The 26240-nt window shown below is 34.2% G+C and overlaps 2 protein-coding genes across 2 annotated transcripts; both read right to left on the reverse strand.

The window, feature by feature from the left end:
• Positions 1-987: 987 nt before the first annotated feature.
• Positions 988-26054, reverse strand: LOC142230806 (uncharacterized). Its single transcript, XM_075301430.1, has 7 exons — positions 25647-26054; positions 24230-24331; positions 8218-9540; positions 5013-5122; positions 4622-4856; positions 4378-4557; positions 988-2202 (listed from the first exon to the last, which is right to left on the reverse strand). The coding sequence occupies exons 1-7, from the start codon at positions 25980-25982 to the stop codon at positions 1060-1062; spliced, it is 3429 nt and encodes a 1142-aa protein (XP_075157545.1). The 5' UTR covers positions 25983-26054; the 3' UTR covers positions 988-1059.
• On the reverse strand, positions 14459-22100 carry LOC142228868 (uncharacterized). The gene is made up of 4 exons (XM_075299404.1): positions 21939-22100; positions 17127-17266; positions 16959-16962; positions 14459-15819 (listed from the first exon to the last, which is right to left on the reverse strand). The coding sequence occupies exons 1-4, from the start codon at positions 22098-22100 to the stop codon at positions 14485-14487; spliced, it is 1641 nt and encodes a 546-aa protein (XP_075155519.1). The 3' UTR covers positions 14459-14484.
• Positions 26055-26240: the final 186 nt, after the last annotated feature.

A 26240-nucleotide genomic window follows, 5' to 3' on the forward strand; every position in this document is an offset into this window, starting at 1 on the left:
CTCGGTAAGCAGACACACGGAACTCGTTGCTTCAGTTGGGCGAGATATTAGGACGGACTTTATGGCGACTCAGCATGTATATTAGGAGAGACCTGAATATATACAGATGGCTCGGGAATGGATGAGGGCACTGGCAGTGGTATCTACTGCGAAGAGTTGGGTATCAGGGAGTCATACAAGATGGATGACGGATGCAGCATCTTTCAGGCGGAGGTATTTGCCATTGCGAAGGCTGCTGAACTACTGTTGATGAGGCCGACATTCAATGGCGATATCAGCTTATTCATCGACAGTCAGCAGCAATAATGGCCTTACGAAATCCGAACACAACGTCGAAAGTGGTCAGCCGCTGTCGTAGAGAGCTTAGAGCTCTCACTGAACAGCATAATATCACTCTGTGCTGGGTACCTGGACATTATGGAATAATGGGAAATGTGGAGGCGGATGTGGCTAATGAAGGCGCATGCGGGAAGAAAATCATCGTTACCGATGTCTTCCCCCCTGCTATCTATATATACTTACAGGATCAATGTCAGATACGATGGTTTATGGAAGGAACGTTGGGCTTCCTCTGCAAATCCTGAAAAAATATAATTGTTTAATTGGGAACCCCTATTTTGTTCATATCTTTTAAACTATGCGCCTTAGAGCGAAAAGGAACTCAATTCGTGATCACCTTTAGAAAATACAAAATTCCACCTAAATCCCAAAATCGAAATTTTTATATGAACAATTTCTATTGCTCATATCTTTTAAACTATACGTCCGAGAGCGAACTTATAGAAGCCATCGTAGTGCAATGGTTAGCATATCCGCCTGAATACAATCCCCCTACACCGAAAGAATATTGCATGCATCATGGGATTACGTTTAGGCGCTCATAAAAGGGATAACAGAAACACAGAAAAAATATGAACACACATTTTTTGAAGAAAAACGAAAATATATTCCATGGTGATAAATTAAATCAATTTCGTTGCAATGACATATTTTTGTTAGTTTTCCTGATTTATTTACAATAAAATTACGTCTAGGGGTATGCATAATTAATCTAAGTTTTCAAAACTTTTTCAGTAGTTTTGCATGTCGTTTCATGTGTAATTGAAGACTACTCAGTGTGGTGAACATTATTCCACAGTCGTGGCACTTATGATAAGAACTTAGTGCTAAAGCAACGGGTCTCTTTGTCACACCTTTAGAACTTGTATTTAACAGTATATTAGAATTAGCAGTAGATTTTATTGTTGTTTGCTTTTGTTGTTTGTGAGCCTGCATGTGCGCTTTCAGTTCAGATGCATTTATAAATTTTTTATTACAAAGTTTACATTCGATATTTAAGTCATTCATATGCCATTTAGCATGGTAAACGTATAGGTTGGACGTTCGGAATTGTTGTTTACATAAAGAGCATGTAAAAGGCATCGGACCACCATGAGAACTGAATTTGTGTATTCTCAGTGTAAATGGGCATTTTATCTCGTCTTCACATTGGGGACACTGGAAAGGCCCCACGTGATGCCAAAGGAACGTCATATTTTTATAAAACTCGTCCGAAAAATTTGTCATGGATGAATTATTTTTTATGAGTATCCGCTTCTTCTTTTCTCTTTGGCAAAAACTGTGAATACATTGCAAATATTTCCTTAATGCATTAACACTGACTTTTAAATCTAATTCCATTTCTAGGGTACGTGACATTTCTTCAAGGGCTACACGTCGTTTGTTATTACAACAATATTCCACTAAATTTGTATTCCACAAATATGGAAATTCTTGATATATCTGCAGGATTTTCAGAATTATTTCATGGGTCAATTTCGAGGGATGATTTTCTATCTGGTATATGTTTCCATCCTTATTATATATTTCCAGAAAATTTAAAAATTGAATATACCAATTTATTTTTATGCTTTTCTCGCCATTGGTTTCATTCAATTCTTTTGAAGACTGATTGTATTGATGCTGCAGAAACTCGATAACAGCATTTATTTCTTGACAGGTTGTATTCAATCGGCGTTTGTTATTAAATTTCGATGTGATATTTTCTAAATCACGCCGCTTCAATTTTGGACAATAACTAAGTTTTGTTTCGTTATCCAGCACGTGTCGCTTATAGATAGCTATAAGTTCAATAACATTTGTCCGTGACTCCATAAATGTTGTGACAAATGATGATAATGTTGTACTATCAGCAGACATATTCTGAAAATAGATGATCATAATTAGTATGTGCAAATATTTAGCGATATAATAAAACAAAATATTCAATTATATGGTCCGTTATATTTTTTATACGAAGGCAGCGAGTTGTTAGGGACGGATGGACGCCAGATGTACAGAATTTTTGTACCTAATTATATAATCATGAAACTCGGGTCTCTTTTTGATAATAGCTTAAAAAGTATCTTGTCTGACATCCACACTGTTCCCTGTACAGAAAACGACTATCAGCAAAATATATAAAATTAAAAACTTGATTGAAGTTGAAAATTTAATTACATTTTGTGGCAAAAATAATTTAAATTTTTAAGTGAACCAATTAAAAAAATAATTCAAAGTGTCGAAGAGATTAATTATCTGTTTGATACTACCATTTTCGGGATTGAAGAAATTTCAGTTAAAAAAATCAATTGGATCAATTAATTTCGTGAATGAATCTGTGTACATGGGAGCATATTATGACTATAGAAAATGTTGCCAAAATTTTATTTCCATAAAAAATTTTGTGCCAAATTTTATTCTATAGAAAATTTTGTCAAAATTTAATTTTTGTAGAAAATTTTGTCAAAATTTTATTTCTATAGAAAATTTTGTCAAAATTGTATTTCTATAGAAAATTTTGTCAAAATTGTATTTCTATAGAAAATTTTGTCAAAATTGTATTTCTATAGAAAATTTCGTCAAAATTTTGTTTCTATAGAAAATGTTTTCAAAATTTTATTTCTATAGAATTTTTTGTTAAGGTTTATTTTGTAGAAAATTTTGTCAAAATTATATTTCTATAGAAAATTTTGTGAAAATTTTATTTCTATAGAAAATTTTGTCAAAATTTTATTTCTATAGAAAATTTTGTCAAAATTTTATTTCTATAGAAAATTTTGTCAACATTTTATTTCTATAGAAAATTTTGTCAACATTTTATTTCTATAGAAAATTTTGTCAAGATTTTATTTCTATAAAAATTTTGTAAAATTTTTTATTTCTATAGAATTTTTTGTTAAGGTTTATTTTGTAGAAAATTTTGTCAAATTATATTTCTATAGAAAATTTTGTCAAAATTTTATTTCTATAGAAATTTTGTCAAAATTTTATTTCTATAGAAAATTTTGTCCAAATTTTATGTCTATAAAAAATTTGTGAAGTAAGCCTTAGTTGGAGAGGAATATTCTGCAAAATCTACCAAAGCATCAGGAATTCTACCAAACAGAAAAAAATATACCATTTTCGGTAGAATTCTACCGATTGTGGCAACCGTGATTCAAGGTCCACATGACACACGTCCCTTGTGACAAGTTTAGAGAGAGTAACAATATTCTGTCATTGCTGTTTATTTCGTCTATGATAAAAAGTTAAAGACATACAGCCCTTATGGGAAATTGGGTCAAATTGCCACTGACGGAGGAATCACAGGACTCTGGTACCGATGATCTAGTTTATCTCAATTTTCATATACAAAAACGTGTAGTTCACAGCTGTTTTATTGAATTTGCCTAATATTTTTCTCGGATAATTGTTTCGCTGCAAGTAAAGGATGTTAATGAGGAATGAGGCAGTTCCGAAACGATCGTCTATCTAACCTTTTTGTGGTCCTAAGCGTGGCAAATTTAACAAACATAGTTTTCCACTGTTGGTCGTTCTCTTTTGGTAGTTTAGTCAACATATATTAAAATGTTATTGGGTAAATGAAATGAAATATCCAAATGCCTAAGGATTGAAACGGTTCGACGACTTGTATATCGGAATGAGCCCACGACCTCGTCAATGACAAAACCATGCTAAAGCAACTGGTCCGTTACATACGTTTTGACCAGAATTGGGATAGAACCATACACACCAGGGATTAGTCCCGTGTCGATCCTGGGTTTTGGTCCATTCCCCGAAGGATAGTTTTTCAAAACATAAAATAGATGAGACGAGCATATTCGCTAAATTAAATTTAACGTAGATTAAGTCATAACTGTGTACGCAGTTGAATGGGGTTTCTGAAGATATTTAGTATAGAATTACCGTGTTTAAGTCGTCCAAATGCCTGGGCAACATTTTCGACTATAGGTCCAGCTTACATTGCCTTATTGATTGTCTAAAGAATTCTTTGCTTGCAATCGTTTTGCTTAATTTAGTTTCGTAGTTCTTTGACAAAACCCGACATAAACTTACAACGTCATCATCGGAATCACTTATATCCACCACTTCATAGACTTCAAAACCATCACACCCTTCATCCGCATCATCTGTACTTGATCCATTTTCTGGGACAGCAGCAATATTACCACTTTCTTCTAATATGACTTCCTCAAATTCAATATTTTGTATTGGTTCATTTTTTACCACAACAACCTGGAAATTATAAGACTTCAAATGTTTGTAGTTTGTACTCGAAATGTTGTGCTGTGTCAATTACCTCTTCTTCAATTGGGGTTTCTAATTTCTGTTGCGTTGCAAGAGTTTCATCTTCATCATGACCACCGCTGGCACTGCCATTGCAATAATCTTCAATGTGAAAAATAAAGGACTCCAAAAGCAGAAATATGTCAGCACATTGATAACATTTCAAAATATAGGGGGTTTTGTTGGAATGTGCAGGGGATTTGTATATCTCCCCACATCTCAAATAGTCAGCATATTTTTCCATTATTTGTCACTTTAGCACAATTTCTTTTAAACAGATGGTATAGTTAATGGAATTAGAAACGCCTTTATCCACCGGAATTTTACTGAAATAATGTTGGTGTGGTGTCAGACCAAATGTTTATCAAATAATTGCGTTAGATTTGTGCAACAACAATTTGTACAATTCTGTCAAAGTTTTTGATTTCTCTTCTTCTTCTCTTTGTGATATCAATGCTGAGGAATTTTGGAAATAGCGATAGCATAATCGAGTTGTTGTTTCGGTTATCGATAACTACGAAAATATTTTCGCAGATTTTTTTATTAATGCTATGTTCCCACCGACTCGTTTTTCCAAAACATTTCAACGTTCACACCGGGTTGAGATGTTTTAGTTTGACAGTTACCATGGAAACTAGAAATTCACATTTACTCGAAATTCACATATATGCAACCTATGCCAAATAATTACCGCGAGCGCAAAGGCAAACAATTTTTTATGTTATTTTCACATGTCCATGTTCTTAAAAGCCTTTGTTTATTCTTTTTTTTCTATGAAACTTATTTCATTATTTTGACATATACTTTTGAATAGGGTATGTTATTCGGGGTATATTCCAAATTAAGGTGTGTACTATGTTCTGTTTTCGAGTTGAAAACCACTTTATTTTCGCGATTACTTTTCCTTAAATAATAAAAATTGTAAATGATAACAAACATATTCCCATAATATCTTGCCGAAATTTAGAGGAACAAGAAACTGTGCATCAATTGAATTAATTTATCTGCTTTATATTGAACTGTATTAATAAAGTAACCGCGAAAATTTCAACTCGAAAAGCGAACATAGTACTTACCTTTAGGTGGGTTCACATTCTAAAATTGACGTGTTTTGGAGGAAAACGTGTGTTTTGAACTTGTTTTGTAGTATAGGCCGGTATGCACCTCTAGCGAAATTTTCGGTAGCAAAAATTTATTTAAGTCTACAACAAAAAACAGGGCTGTGTGCACAAATTTTAAACCAGCTAATCGCTTTTAAAAATTGTTAATATATGTTCCAAATATTCCTCAAATAAATTGTTTATTATTTACAGACCTTTTAAAACTTTTACGCACACAATGATTGTAATAAATTAAATGTTTGCTGCCAAAATATGCTTTTGACAACCCTGTTATTTTCATTAGAGATGCGTACCAGCTTACGAAATTAAACGCTACCGAAAATTTCGTTAGCATAAATAGCAATGCATTTCTTATGGGAATGAAATTTTTCGCTAGAGGTACATACCGGCCTTTTGTCTAAAATTTTCCATTTTTTAAATTTCTTGCAATTGACCACGAACTTCGTTGCACAAATAAATTTGAAAACCACATGGTTTTTTCGTTGCATTTTAGGGTAGTGTTTTGTCAAAGTTTTCTCATATTATCTTCAATACCTTTTCAAAGATTTCGTCAACATTTTGGCAAATTGAAAGTAATTCGCAAACAATTTGAAGATGTATTGAAGATGAGCTATTTCAAGTCAAGTTGAATTTATGTTGAAAATTATATTTACCCTCAAACTGAAAAGTTGTTGCATTTGAAAAACGCTCTTCCTGTGTTTATTGGGTATAACCATAGTGATAGGCGAACCCTTGTAATCCTTATGGGAAGCCCAACCTCCGCGACGAAATATCGTGACGGATAGCGGCGTGTCGCCAAATTAAAATCTATTCTAATTCGTTGGCGGGAAATGGTGTAGTATTGCCATCGCTTAACAGATTTTACTATGCATTGTTGTTGCCTGGCCACGTGGTCAATCTTTAATCTTGAAATAACTCAACAAATAAAAATATATTACATGTTTTTATTCATTTCCAATATTAAATAATGAAAAACCATTGACATCAAAAACACTCTGAAACAAGTAGAGTGGATTTTTTGCCGAAAGCTTATTATATTTGTCGTTGCGGAAAAAATCGCCCTTACTCCTGAAATCGCCCTCGCCGTCGCTTTTTGTCGTCTGTCGCTTTTAAATCGTCTCGTCATTCATTTGGTATTCCTGTGAAGTGGCGACGGCGAGACGACGATTACTTTTTGCACCAATTACAATACTCGGTAATAAAATCAGTTGATGTGCAAAAAAAGAATTTTAATTTTTTCGGTTTATTTTATTTCTGACGCAATTATAAGTCGGAAAATCAAGAAAAAATATTTAATTTGACGCGGATAAAATGTGGATATATATTCGAGGACAGTTAAAGCTTCCAAAACTACAAAAATGGCGACGACGCTGAGATCAATGGCACAAGGATCATCGTGAAAGAAAACAATGTGCAAAACTGAATTTTAATTATTTGCTTTTAAAAATAATATAATAAATGATTTACATTATCTAAGTTTTGTGCTAAATGTATTTTACATTGGCCTTAAAGGATCTCTATTAAAAATAAATGGAAATATCAACACGTTTACATTAATTTGCAGTTTTCTTTTCTATGATGTGTATGTGATGACCATAACTACTACGAGTATATATACAGATCTATGTGGTATAAATAACGCATTTTTATATCAATAGATTTGTGATCGTGGTTAGCTCAGAACATGAGTTCCTCAAAGAGTGGAAGCTGGAATAAATACTTGAACAATATAGATTTTGTTAATAATAGTTACAGCTTTTCTATCATTTGTTACAATTTGTCTCTAAAGTTCAAAGACATTAAACTAAAAACCATTTGTTCCAACCGGTTTTAAATCGTTGGAGTCAGTCTAGCTCATCGAATGGCTGATCTCTAGTTCCTTTTTTCCCATTTTTTTGTAATTAGTCACTTTACCTCTTACCAATACCCATATTTTAAATTTATTTTTCAATTGTTCTTCAAAACTTCTTCAAAAATTATCACTAAACTCGTCGCTGGTAAATTTAACGGCAATAAAAAGCTACGATATTGGCGACACCAGGAATACCGATTTTCGTCGATAGCATAATATATCGACGAACGGAATACCAATTAGTGGCGACAGATGAAAAGCGACGGCGAGGGCGACTTCAGGAATACGGGTGAATATTTCGCCTACCGCCTACACTAATGCGCCGTCCAGACTAAAAGTTTAACCGGATGGAAAGTATGTGTTTGTAAAGAATCTTACAGTGTGGCCGAAAGCTAAAAAAGGTAAGTAAAATATCGATAAATGTGTTATCGATTCTATTAACAAGCAGCAGCAAGACATAATCAATTTCTTCGAACATGACTTGTAGTGTGGCCAATATCTGAGATATGTTTGACACAGAGAATGAAGCCGACTCATTTTATATCCATTATAAATTAAATTTTATGTTGACCAAAAGGCAAACACAATAACTAAATATTGAACACCTATACCGAGTTGTTTTGAATATATTCTTTATTTTTTATTTGGTATTGTATAAGATTCCGTACCGACTTTGCTGCGATGTGTTCTCAAATGTTGCGATACTCCGATGGTATTTTTGTACATTTTTCCGCACAGTGGACATGGATATTTTCTACCTTCTTCGTGCGTTAGTTCATGACACACCAAGTTAGTCTTAGTCTTAAAGGCTTTTCCACATTGTTTACAGACAAAATTTCGTACATTTGAATGTTTTGTGTTTAGATGGCGTTTTAGCTGCTTTTTAGTGTAGAAACCTCTGGAGCATATCGAACAAAACACTTTGAATTCATTACTATGTCGTTCCTTGTGATCTCGAATGTAATTAGGATTTGAGAATGTAGCACCGCATATCTCGCAAAAATAAGGCTTTTCTCCAGTGTGCGATCGCATATGGAGATTTAGTTCAGCTTTCCTTATGAACATTTTTCCACAAACTGTGCACTGGTCATGTAGATCATGCATATGACGTCTGGCATGTGCTACATATGGTAGTACTTTGTCATATTCCTTTCCGCATTGGGGACATGATAGAGGTTCGCCATTATGGCATTCCTTTTTGTGTACCTTTAACTGCAAAGGGCTCCTATATTTTCGATCGCATTCAGAACAATAGAAGGGTCCCACATGATCGGTTAGAAACTGCATGTGTTGGTAATAGACGGATGGAGTAAAATTATGTCCTCCAGTTCTTATCATAGTGGACTTTTCTTGGTAAAATTGCTTTTGTATACCATCTAAATATTTGTTTAAGGAGTATTCATGAATCGTCATTCCAAATCTGGCATTTATAGCCTCTGTCATTTGTTGCAGGGATTCGTCTCTTTTATTTTTGCACACATTCTCCAATAGATTTGTGTTCCAAAGATTCGGAAATTTCTCGTATATGTGAAGTAATTCTATTATTTCATCTTGGCTCAATTCTGCTTGACATGGGTCTATCTTTGCTATACAGTGTTTGGTTAAAAAAGGCTCTAAAAATGATAATTTTGACATGTAACCAGAACGGGAAGCTTTGAGCGCAGCTTGTTCATCGCAAATAGCCAAACGATCCAATTTTCCCTTATAAACTTTTCGTATACGAAATATTGTAGCATGAACTTGTTGAGAGGTCATTTGTATGTTGAGTCGGTCTTCGATATCTTTAGCAATATTCTGGATACACATATCCTCTTCCTGTTTGGAAATATTAATAGGATATAGTTTGTAATTCCAAAGCTGGGGTTGACATTTATATGCATCTACGAAAATATTGAAATTTTCCTGGGATGCTAGGAAAGTGGAGATGAAGTTCTTGTTTTTGACGGCATTTAAAGTAATCTAAAAAGGAACAACAAGTTTGAAAAAAATATTAACAAATAATCATAACAAAACTTAAATTAAAAGAATTAACATATTATAAATCAAAATTTTAATAAAGTGTTGCCTTTTACCTTCAAATAACTAAACAAAAATTAAATATTGAAAATTCATGCTATTTTTTTTATTATCTCGTATTGTAGTCCATATATTTAAATGTCATTAAGTATAAAATTAATTGTTTTGAAATGTCCTCCATCCAGAATTTTGTTATTCATAGAAGCAAAAATGTTTGCTAGTTTGGGGACAATCGCCTGTTCTATGAATGTCCTGCATCTAGAATTTTGTTATTCACAACAGAAAAAAGGTTTGCCAGTTTGAGGTAGGGCTGTTTTTCGGGATCGATTTTTATGAATCCCGGTATTCGGGATTTTTAAATATAAAACCTCGGGATTTTCCGGGATTTTTTTTTTTTGGATCCCGAAATTTTCGGGATTTTTTAAATATTTTAATTAATAAACATCTACAGCGCCATTTGTACATTTATTTTAATTCAATTTTATTAACAAAAGAACACAAGAGAAAATTAAAAAAAATTTGAAATTGCTATAATATCTAACGAACATCTAGTCTAACTCAACAAGAAAAAAAAAAAAACAAGTATATACGGCCGTAAGTTCGGCCAGGCCGAAGCTTATGTACCCTCCACCATGGATTGCGTACACGCTCACAAAAAATCGCTTCTGTCACATATACTCCCAAACATATTTTGCTTCAAGCATATACACTTTTGGGTATTGCCCAAACATTTATATGTTTGATCTCTTCCAATATATAATATGTTTGAAAGCATATTGGTTTAAACAATATATGTTTGGGTAGTCTAAGTTCCAAACATTTTGTATTTTTGCATCCAAATTCAATAATGTTGTCTTCCAAAAAACAATATGTTATTATGTGAACATATAATATGTTTGGAAGCATTTTGCACCCAAAAATATTATATGCTTAAAATAAATTCTCCCAAACAATATTGTGCTAAAATTTTATTTATTTATTTATATATTTACAATCATAATGAATTATGAAAATAAACAGGTAATATAGGTGCTAACAACATAGGTTTTCGACCTGAATGCTCAAAATTTTGTTTCTGCCCAATTGTATATTCCCCCACATCTTTCTCACTTCCACGAGATTTTTTAGTTCTTAGCACCTTTTTCTGTAATACAAACATTGTAGAAGAAATTATTCAATTGTATGATTTTTTTTTATTTTAATTTTACCTTTTGCCGGACGGGGATTCGAACAGCGGACCACACAGTTTGTAAGGATCAAAGAAGTAGCTGATCAATTGCCCAAGGAAAAATAAAATGTTAATTTTGTAATAACAAGCCACCAACAACCACCAACTTAATTCAATATCGCCCTGTTAAATAGCGCTCCAAGCTACTAAACACATATATGTTTATAGGCTATTTCTAAATTAATATATGTTTGCATCCAAGCATATTATATTTACAAACATTTTATGTCCCAAACATAATATGTTCTAACATATTAACATATATGTCCCAAACATGTTATGCTAGTTTATGAACATCATATGCTTGCACTCAAAAATATTGTGTTTAAAAATTTGTGTTCCAAACATATAATGTTTATAGCCAAACATATGAAAAACAGTCTTTTTCATCCGTGTAATTAAGTTTAAAGTTTCTATAGAAATAAAATTTTGACAAAATTTTCTAAAGAAATAAAATTTTGACAAAATTTTCTATAGAAATAAAATTTTGACAAAATTTTCTATAGAAATAACATTTTGACGATGTTTTCTATAAAAATAAAATTTTGGTAGATTATTTTTGGCTCGAGTGGCAACCATGATTATGAACCGATATGGACCAATTTTTGTGTGATTGGGGATCGGCTATATATAACTATAGACCGATATGGACCAATTTTGGCATGGTTATTAGCGGCCTTATACTAACACCACGTTGCAAATTTCAACCGGATCGGATGAATTTTGCTCCTCCAAGAGGCTCCGGAGATCAAATCTGGGGAACGGTTTATATGGGGGCTATATAATTATGGTCCGATATGGAGCAATTCTTGCGTGTTTGTTAGTTTGTTTATTCCAAATTTCAACCGGATCGGATGAATTTTTCTCCTCCAAGGGGCTCCGGAGGACAAATCTGGGGATCTGTTCATATGGGGGCTATATATAATTATGGACCGATGTGGACCAATTCTTGCTTGGTTGTTAGAGACCATATACTAACATCACGTACCAAATTTCAACCGGATCGGATTAATTTTGCTCCTCTAAGAGGCTCCGGAGGTCAAATCTGGGGATCGGCTTATATGGGGGCTATATATAATTATGGACCGATGTGGACCAATTTTTGCATGGTCATTAGAGAACATATACCAACACCACGTACCAAATTTCAGCCGGATCGGATGAAATTTGCTTCTCTTAGAGGCTCCGCAAGCCAAATCGGGGGATCGGTTTATATGGGGGCTATATATAATTATGGACCGATGTGGACCAATTTTTGCATGGTTGTTAGAGACCATATACTAACACCATGTACAAAATTTCAGACCGATCGGATGAAATTTGCTTCTCTTAGAGCAATCGCAAGCCAAATTTGGGGGTCCGTTTATATGGGGGCTATACGTAAAAGTGGACCGATATGGCCCATTTGCAATACCATCCGACCTACATCAATAACAACTACTTGTGCCAAGTTTCAAGTCGATAGCTTGTTTTGTTCGGAAGTTAGCGTGATTTCAACAGACGGACGGACATGCTCAGATCGACTCAGAATTTCACCACGGCAACGATATATACTTTATGACAAAGTTAATATACCCCCATCCTATGGTGGAGGGTATAAAAAATAAAACAAAATATTATGACAAAAAAAAAAACAATTTCATATCGTTATCTTATTCGGTAAAACATTTCAAGGATTTTGATTAGATTAGGTATAGTTTCGTACACTTGTGTTAATACTTTTGTACTTCATGGTATTATGTAACTTCTTGAAAATATCAAGGCATCCAAATTTTTATCACATCAACGCGATCTTGATATATTGTCGACGGACCTATTATCATTGTTTGAGGACCTTATCGTTTACTTCGATTTTTGTGAAATTGTGCTTTTTATGGTATACCTCATGTATGAAATCTAAGTGCCGTTTGCACTGAATGAAGATTCCAATTTATTAATAATGCTAAAAAGCCACAAATTTAACAAATTTGAATTAGTTTTTCGGGATCCCGAAAAATCCCGGGATTCAAAACAACAAATCCCGGGATTAATCCCGTCCTGAAAATCACGGGATTTTGTGACGGGATTTATCCCGGGTGACAGCCCTAGTTTGAGGACAATCACCTAGTTGATGAGGGCCCAGAATTTTGTTATTCATAGAAGCAAAAATGTTTGTTAGTTTGGGGACGAGTGATAGAAAAATATTGGCAACATTGATTGGTATGCATTTTTTGTATTTTAGTCGTTTTTTGAATTGTGTCGATTCAAAGGAATATAATCCAATATATCGTATAAGTGTCCTGCATATAGAATTTTGCTATTCACAACAGAACACAGAAAATAATATTATAATTTTTGAGCTAACAATCAATTGTTGTTACAGAAGTTTTTTAAGTTCAACAAAATTTTTGTTGATATAACAAAATGTTTGTTGATATAACCAAATTGGTTGCTAAAGTGACTAAAATCGTAATTGTATTTACAAACTACGTTCAAATTAATTGATATTTTTTTGTGTGAATAAAGGGTTTGCTAGTTTGGCGACAAGCGCTAGGAAAATACTGGCAACACTGTTTGGTATGCATTTTTTGTTTTAATCGTTGTTTTGAATTGAGTTGATTCGGAGGGATATAAACCAATCAATCGCCTATTATATGAGCGTCTTACATCTAGAATTTTGTTATTCACAACATAAAAAATGTTTGTTAGTTTGAGGACAAACACTACCTTAAATCATTGTTGATAAAACCGGAAAATGACCATAACTAAGGATAGTCCGATGAAAATAAAAGCCGACCCATTCGCCAGAAAGGTTATGGCCACCGTTTTCTAGGATTCCTAAGATGTGATTCGCATCCATATTGGGCTGTACTAAGGCGAAGTTTTGGAACAATGTAACATTGAATTGAAGATATGTATATTGGCTCCAATAGGGTAATGAATCTCCTGATTTGCCTTTGTGCGAGTTTTTCGTCTCAAAACATGCCTAGTTACTCACTAGGCACAAATATTGGTCGAATGAGACTGACATGGTCGCCATGGAGGTATATCTGGAGAAAATTAGTTTTAAGTGGTGATTAAAAATTGAACAATAAATCGTTAATTTTTTTAAAATTTGTGTTATATACAGAGAATAAAGCCGAATTATTTTTATCGGCGGCGGCTGATATTAAAATCTTGCCCTCGGCGGCGGACATTTATACATTATAAAATCAAATTGAGGTTATCTAAATGGTTATGAGATTAGTTGTACAACCAATCTTACAATCAAATTTACATATCATTCAAATCTTTTGAGCAAAATTTTTGCGAAATTGTTATAGAAACCTAATATTGAATAATTGTGGATCAAAAGTTCAAAATACAACAATTATTAATAGATTTTTATATTTTTAATAAATATTTTTGATTATTTGGAGGCTAAATTCTAATCGTTATGAGTCGAAATATTTGGCGGCGACGTCGACTGCAAAAATCGGCGGCGGCTAAAATCAGCGGCTTCATTCTCTGGTTATTTAGGCTGAGTTCTTATTGGACCACCCTCAAAAATCGTACAGGCATTATAAAAATAAATAAATTTCTTTATTTATGTTCTTTCTCTTCTGTTTTTTCTCACTACCTTCACTCACAAATAAAATTGAAATAAAAATACGCTTGTTTAGTGGACAATAGCTTATAATTTATTGGTTAAATAAGGGATTCGATTTTGTTTCAATCTTAGCTCGGTGGATTCTCAAGTGCTGAGATACACCAATTGTATTTTTATACATTTTACCACACAATGGGCATGGATATTTGCGACCTTCCTCGTGTGTAGATTCATGTCCCATCAAAGTTTTTTTGGTTTTAAAAGCTTTTCCGCATGTTTGGCATTCGAAATTTCGTACATCGGAATGTTTTGTTTCAAGGTGTCTCTTCATGTGATCGTTAGTATAGAACGGCTTAGAACATATTGGACAATGGCATTTATAATCTTTCGTATGTCTTTTTCGGTGCTGTTGAAGTGCGGTCGGCATGGCAAAACGGGCACCACACGTTTCACAAAAATAAGGCTTATCACCTGTGTGTGAGCGCATATGCAATTTCAAATCCGCTTTCCTTAAGAACATCTTCCCACATACTGTACATTTTTCATTTAAATCATTCATGTGACGTCTAGCATGAGCCACATACGGTTCCACTTGTTCAAATTGTTTGCCACACTGAGGACATGACAAACGTTCGCACCCATGACTTTGGCATTTATGTGCTTTCAAATGTAGGGGATTTCTGTATTTACGACTACATTCGGAACAGTAAAAGGGTCCCACGTGATCAAAAAGGAATTTCATGTGTTCGTAATAAACGGAAGAATGTAGGGGAGTGCCATCTGCTTTCAAAACATTGGTTTTTTCTTTGCAGAAGCGAAAGTGTAAGCCATTCAAATACTTTTTTAAAGAGAATTCAGATACTTTCAATCCCATTTCCGAATGTATTGTCTCCGCCAATTGTTTTAAGGACGCATTTCGTTTGTTTTTGCATACGCTCTCAATTAGATTTGTATTCCAAAGATGTGGATATCTCTCGTATAGGTTCAGCAATTTTTTAATTTGATTTTCTTGCAAATACGGTTGATTCGTATCTAATTTATCAATGGAGTTCTTGCAGAGAAATGGTTCCAAAAATTTCAATTTCGAAAAGTACCACTTAGGTCTCGCTTTAGCTGATCGTACACCTTCATTTTCTTCACCAGATGCTCCTGAATTCGCACATTTATTTCTATAGCATTGGCGTAAACGATATATGGCAACGCGTATGTAGTCATTGGGCACCTGAACATTCAGCTTATTTCTTAATTCATTAGCAATATTTGTGAAATATGTATTCCGTTCGGTACTCGACCTTACATAGGGATATTCTTTGAGATTCCAAAGTTGAGGCTGGTTTTTATAGGCCTCGACGAGAGTAAGAAATTTTTCTTCCGTTTCTAAGAAGTCCGAAACAAATGACCTGCATAAATTGTCTTCCATATCATACTGAAAAGTGGAGAAAATAGGCGGAAGATAATGCGCTGTTTCTATCATTCATGGATTTTTAACACATTTAACACAAACATTAAAAAATAAATATCGCAATTGTTCATACACTGATTGGAAAGTACATAAAGCCCACAAATAACAACAGATGTATAAAAAATTGAATGATGTTGAGAACGTAATCAATTAAAAAATAACTAATACAAATAACTTTTTAATCAATTTAAACAATAAAGCAAAAAAAAAAAACGATTTAAAATTTGTACATTTGTAATTAAAATATTCATTATGTGGTTAAATTTCAACCATACCTAAACGCCAAGTTTGTTTCCGAATTTTATTTGACATTTCTCTATTTCAGACTTACTCAATTTGAACTATTAACGTCGTGAATGGGCAGAATGGTTCCAAGAAATGGTTCGAAGAAAATCATCTTCAGTGATGAGGCACATTTTCACCTCAGTGGATTCGTTAATAAACAGAATTGCCGCATTTGGGCGAATGAGAATCCAAGAGTGATTGTCGAAAAACCAATGCACCCACAAAGAGTGACTGTTTGGTGCGGTTTATGGCGGCATCACCGGGCCGTATTTTTTCCAGAATGAGGTCGGTCAAGCAGTTACTGTGAATGGTGTTCGCTATCGTGAGATGATAACGAACTTTTTATGGCCCGAATTGGAAGATATGGATGGGGAAGATATGTGGTTTCAGCAGGACGGTGCCACTTGCCACACAGCTAACGAAACAATGGCTCTTTTGCGCAACAAATTCAATGGCCGTGTTATCTCACGTAATGGCGATGTCAATTGGCCGCCAAGACCATGTGATTTGACACCGTTGGACTTTTTTCTTTGCGGTTATTTGAAAGAAAAGGTGTACGTCGATAAGCCAGCAACAATTCAAGAGCTAAAGGATGAGATAATTCGGCACATTAACGGCATAGAACCTCCATTATACCTCAGCGTCATCGAAATTTTGGACCATCGGATGAAGGTGTGCCACCGAGGTCGCGGCGCCCATTTGGCCGATATTTTGTTCCATACATAATTGAGTAATATCAATATATCATAATAAAATAAAATTACAATAATTTCCTAAATAGTTTATTCAAAATCAACATCGGCCCTTGAAATTTTAACCACCCTTTCGAGATAAAAAAGTTAGTTCGGCATAAACGTTGACGTTTTTTACTAGCAAAACATTTTTTTAAACTGTCTGGCTAATTTTATTTTCTCTATATTTTTCTCACTTCTAAACCAAGTAATGTAGTAAATTTCAGATTTCATAAATTATTTTTAAATTTTAGCTTTTGCTCGGATAAAGAATCGAAACAGGTTTTATAAAACAAAATAGAAAAAATATCGCCAAAATATAAAAAACCAGTTATATGATATAAAATAATTGTTATATCATATAATGCCACATTCAATAAAAAAAAATACCATCCCTAAAGTAGCTGGAAACACCCAGCGAAACTTTGGATGACAAAAATGGAATAAAAAAAAGCCCACAAATAACAACCGATGTATAAAAAAATTGATTGATGTTGAGAACGTAATCAATTAAAAAACAACTAATACAAATAGCTTTTTAATCAATTTAAACAATAAAGCCAAAAAAAAAACGATTTAAAATTTGTACATTTGTAATTAAAATATTCATTATACAAGTTGTAACAAAACATATTTTCCAACAAAAAATAGATGAATATTTTTAGTTTTTTTTTATACCCTCCACCATACGAGGGCGGTTCGGAAACTTCTTAGCCTATCAATGAAACAGAATATTTAGTTTTTCAAAAATATTTTTATTTTTCAATATAATCTCCCGAAACTTCAATACACTTAGTCCAACGCTTTTCTAGCAATTCTATTCCTTGATTTAAATATTATCCTCAAGGTCTTCAAAATAGTGGTTTACAACTGTAATTGCATCTTCAATTGAGGTAAAACGCTTGCCAGCAAGGAATTTTTTTAGATTTGGGAACAAGTAAAAGTCACTGGGAGCTAAATCAGGAGAATAAGGTGGTTGGTCAAGCAACTCGTACTTTAATTCGTTGGTTTTAGCCATTGTTAAAACACTCTTGTACGCTGGTGCGTTGTCTTGATGAAAATTTTTTTTTGTGTTGTAAGCCAGGACATTTTCTCGAATTTGTACATTTAATTGATCCAAAAGGTTGCAGATAGTCAATCAATAAAAAAACCGTTGTCATAACCTTACCAGCCGATTGAATTGTTTTTGCCTTCTTAGGGGCACTTCCTCCAGCTTCAGTCCATTGTTTGGATTGTTCTTTTGTTTCTGGAGTATAGTGGTGGATCCATGTCTCATCAACGACGCTTAAAATCCATTTTTTTTCGCTTAAAACGATCCAACAAGCTTTAGAAATGTTCATTCTTATGCGTTTTTGATCGACTGTTAACAAATGTGGCACCCATCTTGCAGAAAGCTTTTTCATCTGTAGTTCTTCATGCAAAATTAAATGGACTCGATCATTTGAGATGCCTCGATCAGATTGAGATGATATTAGCAATTTCACGTAATTTTATTCGTCGATCATTTAATACCATATCATGCACTTTGGCTACAATTCCTGTTGTTGTTGCTGTTTTTGGACGTCCACTACGTGGTTCATTTTCAATGCTTGTACGACCACGTTTAAATTCAGCAACCCAATTTTTTACTGTTGCATATGAAGGAGCACTTTCACCTAACACATTCACCCTATCATTAAGAATTTCTTGTCCCGATAAACCTTTTTTATGTAAATATTTAATGACAGCACGCATTTCTAATGTTTCCATTGTAAAAAAAAATTGCAGATGCGTCTTTTTTGAACACCTGTTTCTATATGAAGTAGTTGCTAGATCGAAACAAAATTTAACACGTGTTCATAACAGAGAATTTTCCAAAACACTTAACTTTTTTTGTTTATACCGCGGATGGTATAGGATCACTTTTACGTATAGCCCCAATATAACCGATCTCCAGATTTAACCACCGGAGCCTCTTGGAGGAGCAAATTTCATCCTATCCGTAATTGGTGTAAGTAAATCTGGTAATTGGTGTAAGTATATAGTCTATAATAACCATGCAAGAATTGGTCCACATCGGTCCATAATTATATATAGCCCCCATATAATACGATCCCCAGATTTGACCATCGGAGCCTCTTGGAGGAGCAAATTTCATCCGATGCGGTTGAAATTTGGTACGTGATGTTAGTATATGGTCTCTAACAATCATGCAAGAATTGGTCCATATCAGTCCATAATTATATATAGACCCCATATAAGCCGGTCCCCAGATATGACCCCCGGACCCTTTTGGAGAAGCAAAATTCATCCGATCCGGTTGAAATTTGGTATGTGCTGTTATTATATGGTCTTTAACAACCATGCGAAAATTGGTCCATATCAAACCATAATCATATATAGCCCCCATATAAACTGATCCCCAGATTTGGTTTTGGAGCCTCTTGGAGGAACAAATTTCATCCTATCCAGTTGACATTTGGTAAGAGGCGCAAGTACATAGTCTGTAATAACCATGCAAAAATTGGTCCATATTGGTCAATAATTATATATAGCCCCCATATAAACCGATCCCCAGGTTTGAAGTCCAGAGCCTCTTGGCGGAGCAAATTTCGCCCGAGTTGAAATTTGGGATATTGTTCAGTATATGGCCGCTAACAACCATGCTAAACTAGGTTCATATCGGTCTATAGTTATATATAGTCCTCAGATAAACCGATCCCCAATCACACAAAAATTGGTCCAAATCGGTTCATAATTGTATAAAGCCCCCATATAAAGCGACCCCCATATTTCAAATATATCTCTCTATTTATATATACTATTATCTGTATATACCTTTTTAGTATAATATATACCACGTATGGACTAACTTACAATTTAAAAGACGATGTTAAGAAGTTTTAAGATACCTTGCCATCGGTAGAAGTTTCTACGCAATCAATGGTGGAGGGTACATAAGATTCGGCCAGGCCGAACTTACGGCCGTATATATTTGTTAATAATTAGTTTCAATCTACTCATGGATTTTTGATTTTGACTCAATTTAAAAAAAGTATGAAAATATTTCATCTAAAAAGTAATCGTCGCTTTTTTTTGAAAATAATTCTGGAAATTTTTTAATATTGTGTGAAAACTGAGGTGTTTTTCTATATGCTTGCAAGCTTGTGGGTCCACTGACTTGTATTTTTTTCTGGATGGTCCGTTCTTGGGCGGACTTTTTTTCGAACGGTCCCATCGCCCACAAACCCGCCCTTTCAGACCGTGAGGGCCTCGTGCCCACGACGTAGGGGCAGCGTACACACCATGATCTGGACCATGGCGGGGTGGAGGCAGAGGGATTTAACCAGGTACAGAGAAGGACTCATAATTCGGATATATTACAACACAAGACCAAATATTAGGTTATTCAATAAAACAAATGTATTACCCAGTAAAAAAAAGTGTCGTCAAAAAACTAGTGAAAATGTTTTTTTTTGGATCCGGAAGTGGTGCCAAATTGACGCAGAAGCGATAAAACACGGGCTTGTCATAGGACGGATGTCCAACATTTCAACAGTCGCTGCACTCAATTTGCATCACTTCTTAAGGTTTGATTTGAATTCAGTGTTTTAAGAATTGTTGTGATATTTTGACAAATAATTTTTAAATTTTTTTATGATTTTTAATGCATTAGAACGCTTGTCTGTAACGTTTGTCATCAAATATTTTCAAAAATTTAATATTTCTTTCGGCTAAATTTAAATAATTTGTACCATTTTATTAATTCTTAATTCTTAAGAACATCTTTGGGAGAGCATTTTTGGAAGTTCTTTTAAAGTTATGCCTTGAGAAGAACTTCCAAATTTTTTGCTGGGTAGTTATCCAAATATGCTAAAATTCTGGACTTCACCATATCAATACTTAAGTTAGTGTCAACTATATGATAGATTGAATTAAAATTAATGCACATTCTACGAATAAGCTCCACAGAAGCATAATTCGAACGTTGAAAATCAATAAAAAGAAACTGGTAATTCCTGGCGATCGGTTTATATGAGGGCTATATATAATTATGGACCGATGTGAACCATTTTTTGCATGGTAATTAGAGACCATATACGAACATCATGTACCAAATTTCAGCCGGATCGGATGAAATTTGCTTCTCTTTCAGGCTCCGCAAGCCAAATCTGGGGATCGGTTTATATGGGGGCTATATATAATTATGGACCGATGTGGATCAATTTTTGCATGGTTGTTAGAGACCATATACCAACATCATGTACCAAATTTCAGCCGTATCGGATGAAATTTGCTTCTCTTTGAGGCTCCGCAAGCCAAATCTGGGGATCGGTTTATATGGGGGCTATATATACACACAAAAAAATGTCACGAAAATTTTTCCAATTAAAATTTTAATTGAGTTTTAAAAAATATTCAATTAAAAATTTAATTGATTCAACAAATTTTTTAATTGAAACAAAAATCAATCACAAAAATAATAGTATCAATTAATTTTTTAATTGGATCAATTAACTTTTTAATTGACCTTCAATTAATTTTTTAATTGATACTATCATTTCTGTGATTGAAGACATTTCAATTAAAAATTAATTGGATCAATTAATTTCGTGATTGAATCAGAAAAAAAATTTTTGTGTGTAATTATGGACCGATGTGGACCAATTTTTGCATGGTTGTTAGAGACCATATATCAACACCATGTACCAGATTTCAGCCGTATCGGATGAAATATGCTTCTGTTAGAGGCTCCACAAGCCAAACCTGAGGGTCCCTTTATATGGGGGCTATACGTAAAAGTGGACCGATATGGCCCATTTGCAATACCATCCGACCTACATCAATAAAAACTACTTGTGCCAAGTTTCAAGTCAATAGCTTGTTTCGTTCGGAAGTTAGCGTGATTTCAACAGACGGACGGACGGACATGCTTAGATCGACTCAGAATTCACCACGACCCAGAATATATATACTTTATGGGGTCTTCGATGTGTTACAAACGGAATGACAAAGTTAATATACCCCCATCCTATGGTGGAGGGTATAAAAATAAGACAGGGCCCTAATGACTATCCTGAGGCACACCTGATGGGACATCAAAGCACCTCGAATAGGAATCACCAAAAAACACAATCTGCGTACGGCACTCAAGATACGATGAAATCCAAGCCAAAAGTGTACTGGACAATCTAATCCTGTCCAGCTTATATAACAACGTAGTAGTCGATAGGCCCTTACGAAAACCATGCTGGCAAGAATCCAGTATCGAAGAAATGCTAAGCGACAAAACATCCGTCACACTCTTCTCAACCTTGGGAATAGCACTCAATCTTGCTATCCCCCTATAATTACTCACATAAAAGGGGCTCCCTGACTTTTGAAGTGGTACGACAAAAGAACTCCTCCATCACTGTTTTCTTTTCTTAACTCATTCCCTACAAAATTATACGAATTTTGCAATTCAGAATTTCAAAAAAATATTGAATTTTAGATCAATTTTGTTCGTCCTAAATTGTTCTGTCGTAACATTTTGTTTTAGACTTCTCCCAATTTTGCTTGCTTCATATAGAACAGCAGATAGGGATACATTTTAAGATTTTATCGGCCATTTGGGTCAAGTAGTATATGAGTTCTTCTCATCCTACAATCTACAAAGAAAAATTTTTGTTTTAAAAATTCTCATTTTGTAAGGCACCGATTTCTAAGCCAATTTCTTTTCCAGAATGCCTCATGTGTCGACTCTAACTGTAAAAGGTTTCACGTCCTACCGGCAAGCAGCTGGGAAATAGGCAAATTATAAAAATAAGGCTTTTTTACATGGGGGACACAAAATTCGACCGAAGCGTGTTTTTTCGGCGGAAGCCGATGTTCGGTAAAAAAAAACAATAATTACCGAATAATGGCCGAAGCCGATTATTTTCCTGAAATTTTTAACGAAAGAAAATTTGGAGAGTTTTAGTTCAATATTAGCATATTTTATTTAACAAATGCAAAAAAAAAACTACAATAAAAGGTAACTCAGTCTATGTCTTATAATACTCATTTAGAACTGACAGACTTTTCAGTATTCAAAATTCTGTAGTTTGATATTATAACGACAAAGATTTTTGTACAGTTTTTACGTTTTATTTGTACTGGGTGTTTTGACTGAGACAAATTCAACACTGGGATTCGATATGAAAGAAATTATTCAAAAAGCTTCGGCTAATCGACCTCTTGCCCCGAAAACAAATATGTGGCCAATGCCGCAGCCGATTCTCTAGTCTCCAACTTGGAGAGTTTTGATACGAATTTTATTTATTATTTTTTAAAACTATGTTTCCTGCAAAACTAAATTATAATGATATCATAATTTGTTAAAGAATTATAAAGGTTTCAATTAATTCCCAAAAAATTGTATTTTTTAAAAGAAAATATTCGATGCCCAAACAAGTTTCAATTTTCGTTTTTTTTTTTCGATTACATTAGAAGAAAGTCCTCTCATAAAAGTAACGTATACATATGACGCATGAAGTTGGCGAACTTTTAACTTTTCGGGCGCGTTGATAACATTAAACAACATGTAAACAAATCAACAAACGAAAAATAATCTAAAATATGGACGAGAAATTATTGAGGAAGTTGAAAAACATAAAGTCCTATACTTTAAAGAGTGTGTGAAATATAAAAATATAATAAAAAGCGCAGAGGTGGAGCATATAATTAGAAAATTTATTTGTTGGTGTTCCAACGCATGCTGTGTAACTCAATTGAAGAATAGTATTCGCCAACGCATTCGAATATAACGTACGAATGCATGACCGCATTGTATGTAATTCCACCTTAAACTCTGGTGAAGTAGTGCATTTTTGTAAACGTAAACGTTAGGTGGCAGCCCGATGTATCAGGCTCACTTAGACGATTTAGTCCATTGTGATACCACATTGGTGAACTTCTCGTTTATATGGGGGCTATACATAAATCTTGACCTATTTCTGCTAAACTTAGCCAACATGACGATACTATCAAATATGTAAGCCTTTTACATTTTTTTAGGAATAAATTCTCAAATATTAAAAAAAATTTTCGCATTTTTAATTTGAGCTCACTTCATATGTTTCTACCTTCAAATGTTTACATCTGAGTTTGTCCTTAAATATCTATAGCAACAATGATCATGCAATTATGTATTTTAAAAGCAAATTCTTGTATGCGATGGGGGGTATTTAAAATTCTGACCTATCGAATTTACCACTGGGATTTACATCTGCTCAGATGAACCCGTTCGATCGGATCTATACACATCTTGGTTCAGATATTATCACATCAATGTCAATAAAGTGATAGAGTGAATTAAAATCAATATAAAAAAGAATATATGATATTCAGTTACTTACCTCATCCTCATCCGATTGAAATTGTCCATCATTTCCCTCATCCTCACTATCGGGATTTGTTTCTGATGTTTTCTTAACCGATTCAGGAACTTGCACTAAATTCTGAAAGAGATACAAACATGCATATGTTAAAATAAAGATGGTGAGGTGTGTGGATTGGAGTTTATCATAAGATATTATGTTTTCGATTCCTTAATAGTTCTGAATGTTGGCGTTGAATTCTGCTAAGGACAAATTCAGATTAAATTTTGCCATGTATCGCCCACTTTCCTGCCCCTTCCGACCGTTAGGACCTCGTCCCCATGATATAGGGACAGCGTATACACCATGATCCGGACCATGGCGGGGTGGAGGCAGAGGGATTTGACCAGCTACAGAGAAGGACTCATCGGCCGGATATATTAAAACACAAGATCAAATATTAGGTTATTCAATAAAACTAATGTATTAGTTATCCAAATATGCTAAAATTCTAGACTTCATCATATCAATACTAAGGTTAGTGTCAACTAGATGATAGATTGAATTAAAAATAATGCACATAATACGAATAGGCGCCACAGAAGCATAATTCGAACGTTGAAAATCAATGTAAAGAAACTGGTAATTCCTAGATACCCTAAAAGGAACATTTATCCTTATCCTAGATATCAATTCCGAGCATGGAATATCCCCACTAACTAACCTATACATCATCATGGAGCTCAACATCGTCCGTCGGCTCCTAAGAGTAGGCAAATTAATCAGCCTCAATCTCAGAGCGAACAACAAGAACCGCTTCTGAACCGATTCTATCTTATCAATGTAAACTTCATACTGAGGATCCCACACGATAGAACCATACTCTAGAATGGGTCTAACAAGGGCAATAAAAAGCCTCTTTATAACATAAGGGTCCGAAAACTCCTTCGCCCAACGCTTTATGAATCCTAGAACCCCATACGCCTTACTCACCATCGAATCAATATGACCATTAAAATTATGCCTACGATCCATAACAATGCCAAGATCAACAAAAGAATCAACCTCTTCCAATAACGAGCCCCGTATACTATACCGAGCATCAATATGCCTAAACCTAAAGAATCGCATAAACTTGAATTTTCTCAGGTTCAAATCTATCAGATTTACCCTACTCCAATCATCAAAGCTATCCAAATCACCTTGTAATAAGGTGATTTGGGGCCCCAAACTAAGGAACCGTATTCCAGGTTGAATCTTACTAATGAGGTGTATGAAGTTTTTGCAAGTAAAGCCGACCTTTGCAAAATTCGAAAGGGGAAGTAAGTTTAAACCATCACAGACGACGATGGGATTCTTAAGATGTTTGTATCAGAAATTCGTATAAATGTTTTATGTCCGCTCAACTCAAATTCCATTTTTGAGTATTGAAATTCTGCAGATTTGGAATTCTTACCTCATCATCTGTTTCAGCTTCATCAATTTCCTCAAATAATTCTTCTATACATCGATTATTTGTACTTTCCTCTTTCTCATCGATTTCATCAAAGACTTGTTCGACTTTTTCTTTACAATACTCATGCTGTTGAACTTCATCCAAAAAATCATTGCCTTCCAAATGCTGGTCACGTTCGTCATCCACATGCAGGTCGGAGTGATGTATAATGAAATCTTCAAATAGGAAAAATTCTTCATTACAACTGCATTTAAGGACGTATTGTCTTTTGGATTTAGACAAATTTCCCAACAGGATTTCTCCACAAGTTCTATAAGGAGCTGCGGTAGTATCCATGATATTGTTATTTACATTACAAAAAATCTATCGTATGTTCAGTTCAGTTTTGTTTACTGCCATATGCTACCAGTGTTGTCAACAAATTAAATTAACCGTGTTTTGAGATACAAATCCAATATTAATACTAAGTTCACACTATAACCTAACCCAAAACACAGGTTGAGCGTTTTTCAAATGCAACAACTTTTCAGTTTGAGGGTAAATATAAGAATACTATGTAATATATTTATTGGCCGCGAAGGCTTTTGTATTACA

Source organism: Haematobia irritans, chromosome 3 (genome assembly GCF_050003625.1).
Source record: "Haematobia irritans isolate KBUSLIRL chromosome 3, ASM5000362v1, whole genome shotgun sequence".
Taxonomy (NCBI): domain Eukaryota; kingdom Metazoa; phylum Arthropoda; class Insecta; order Diptera; family Muscidae; genus Haematobia; species Haematobia irritans.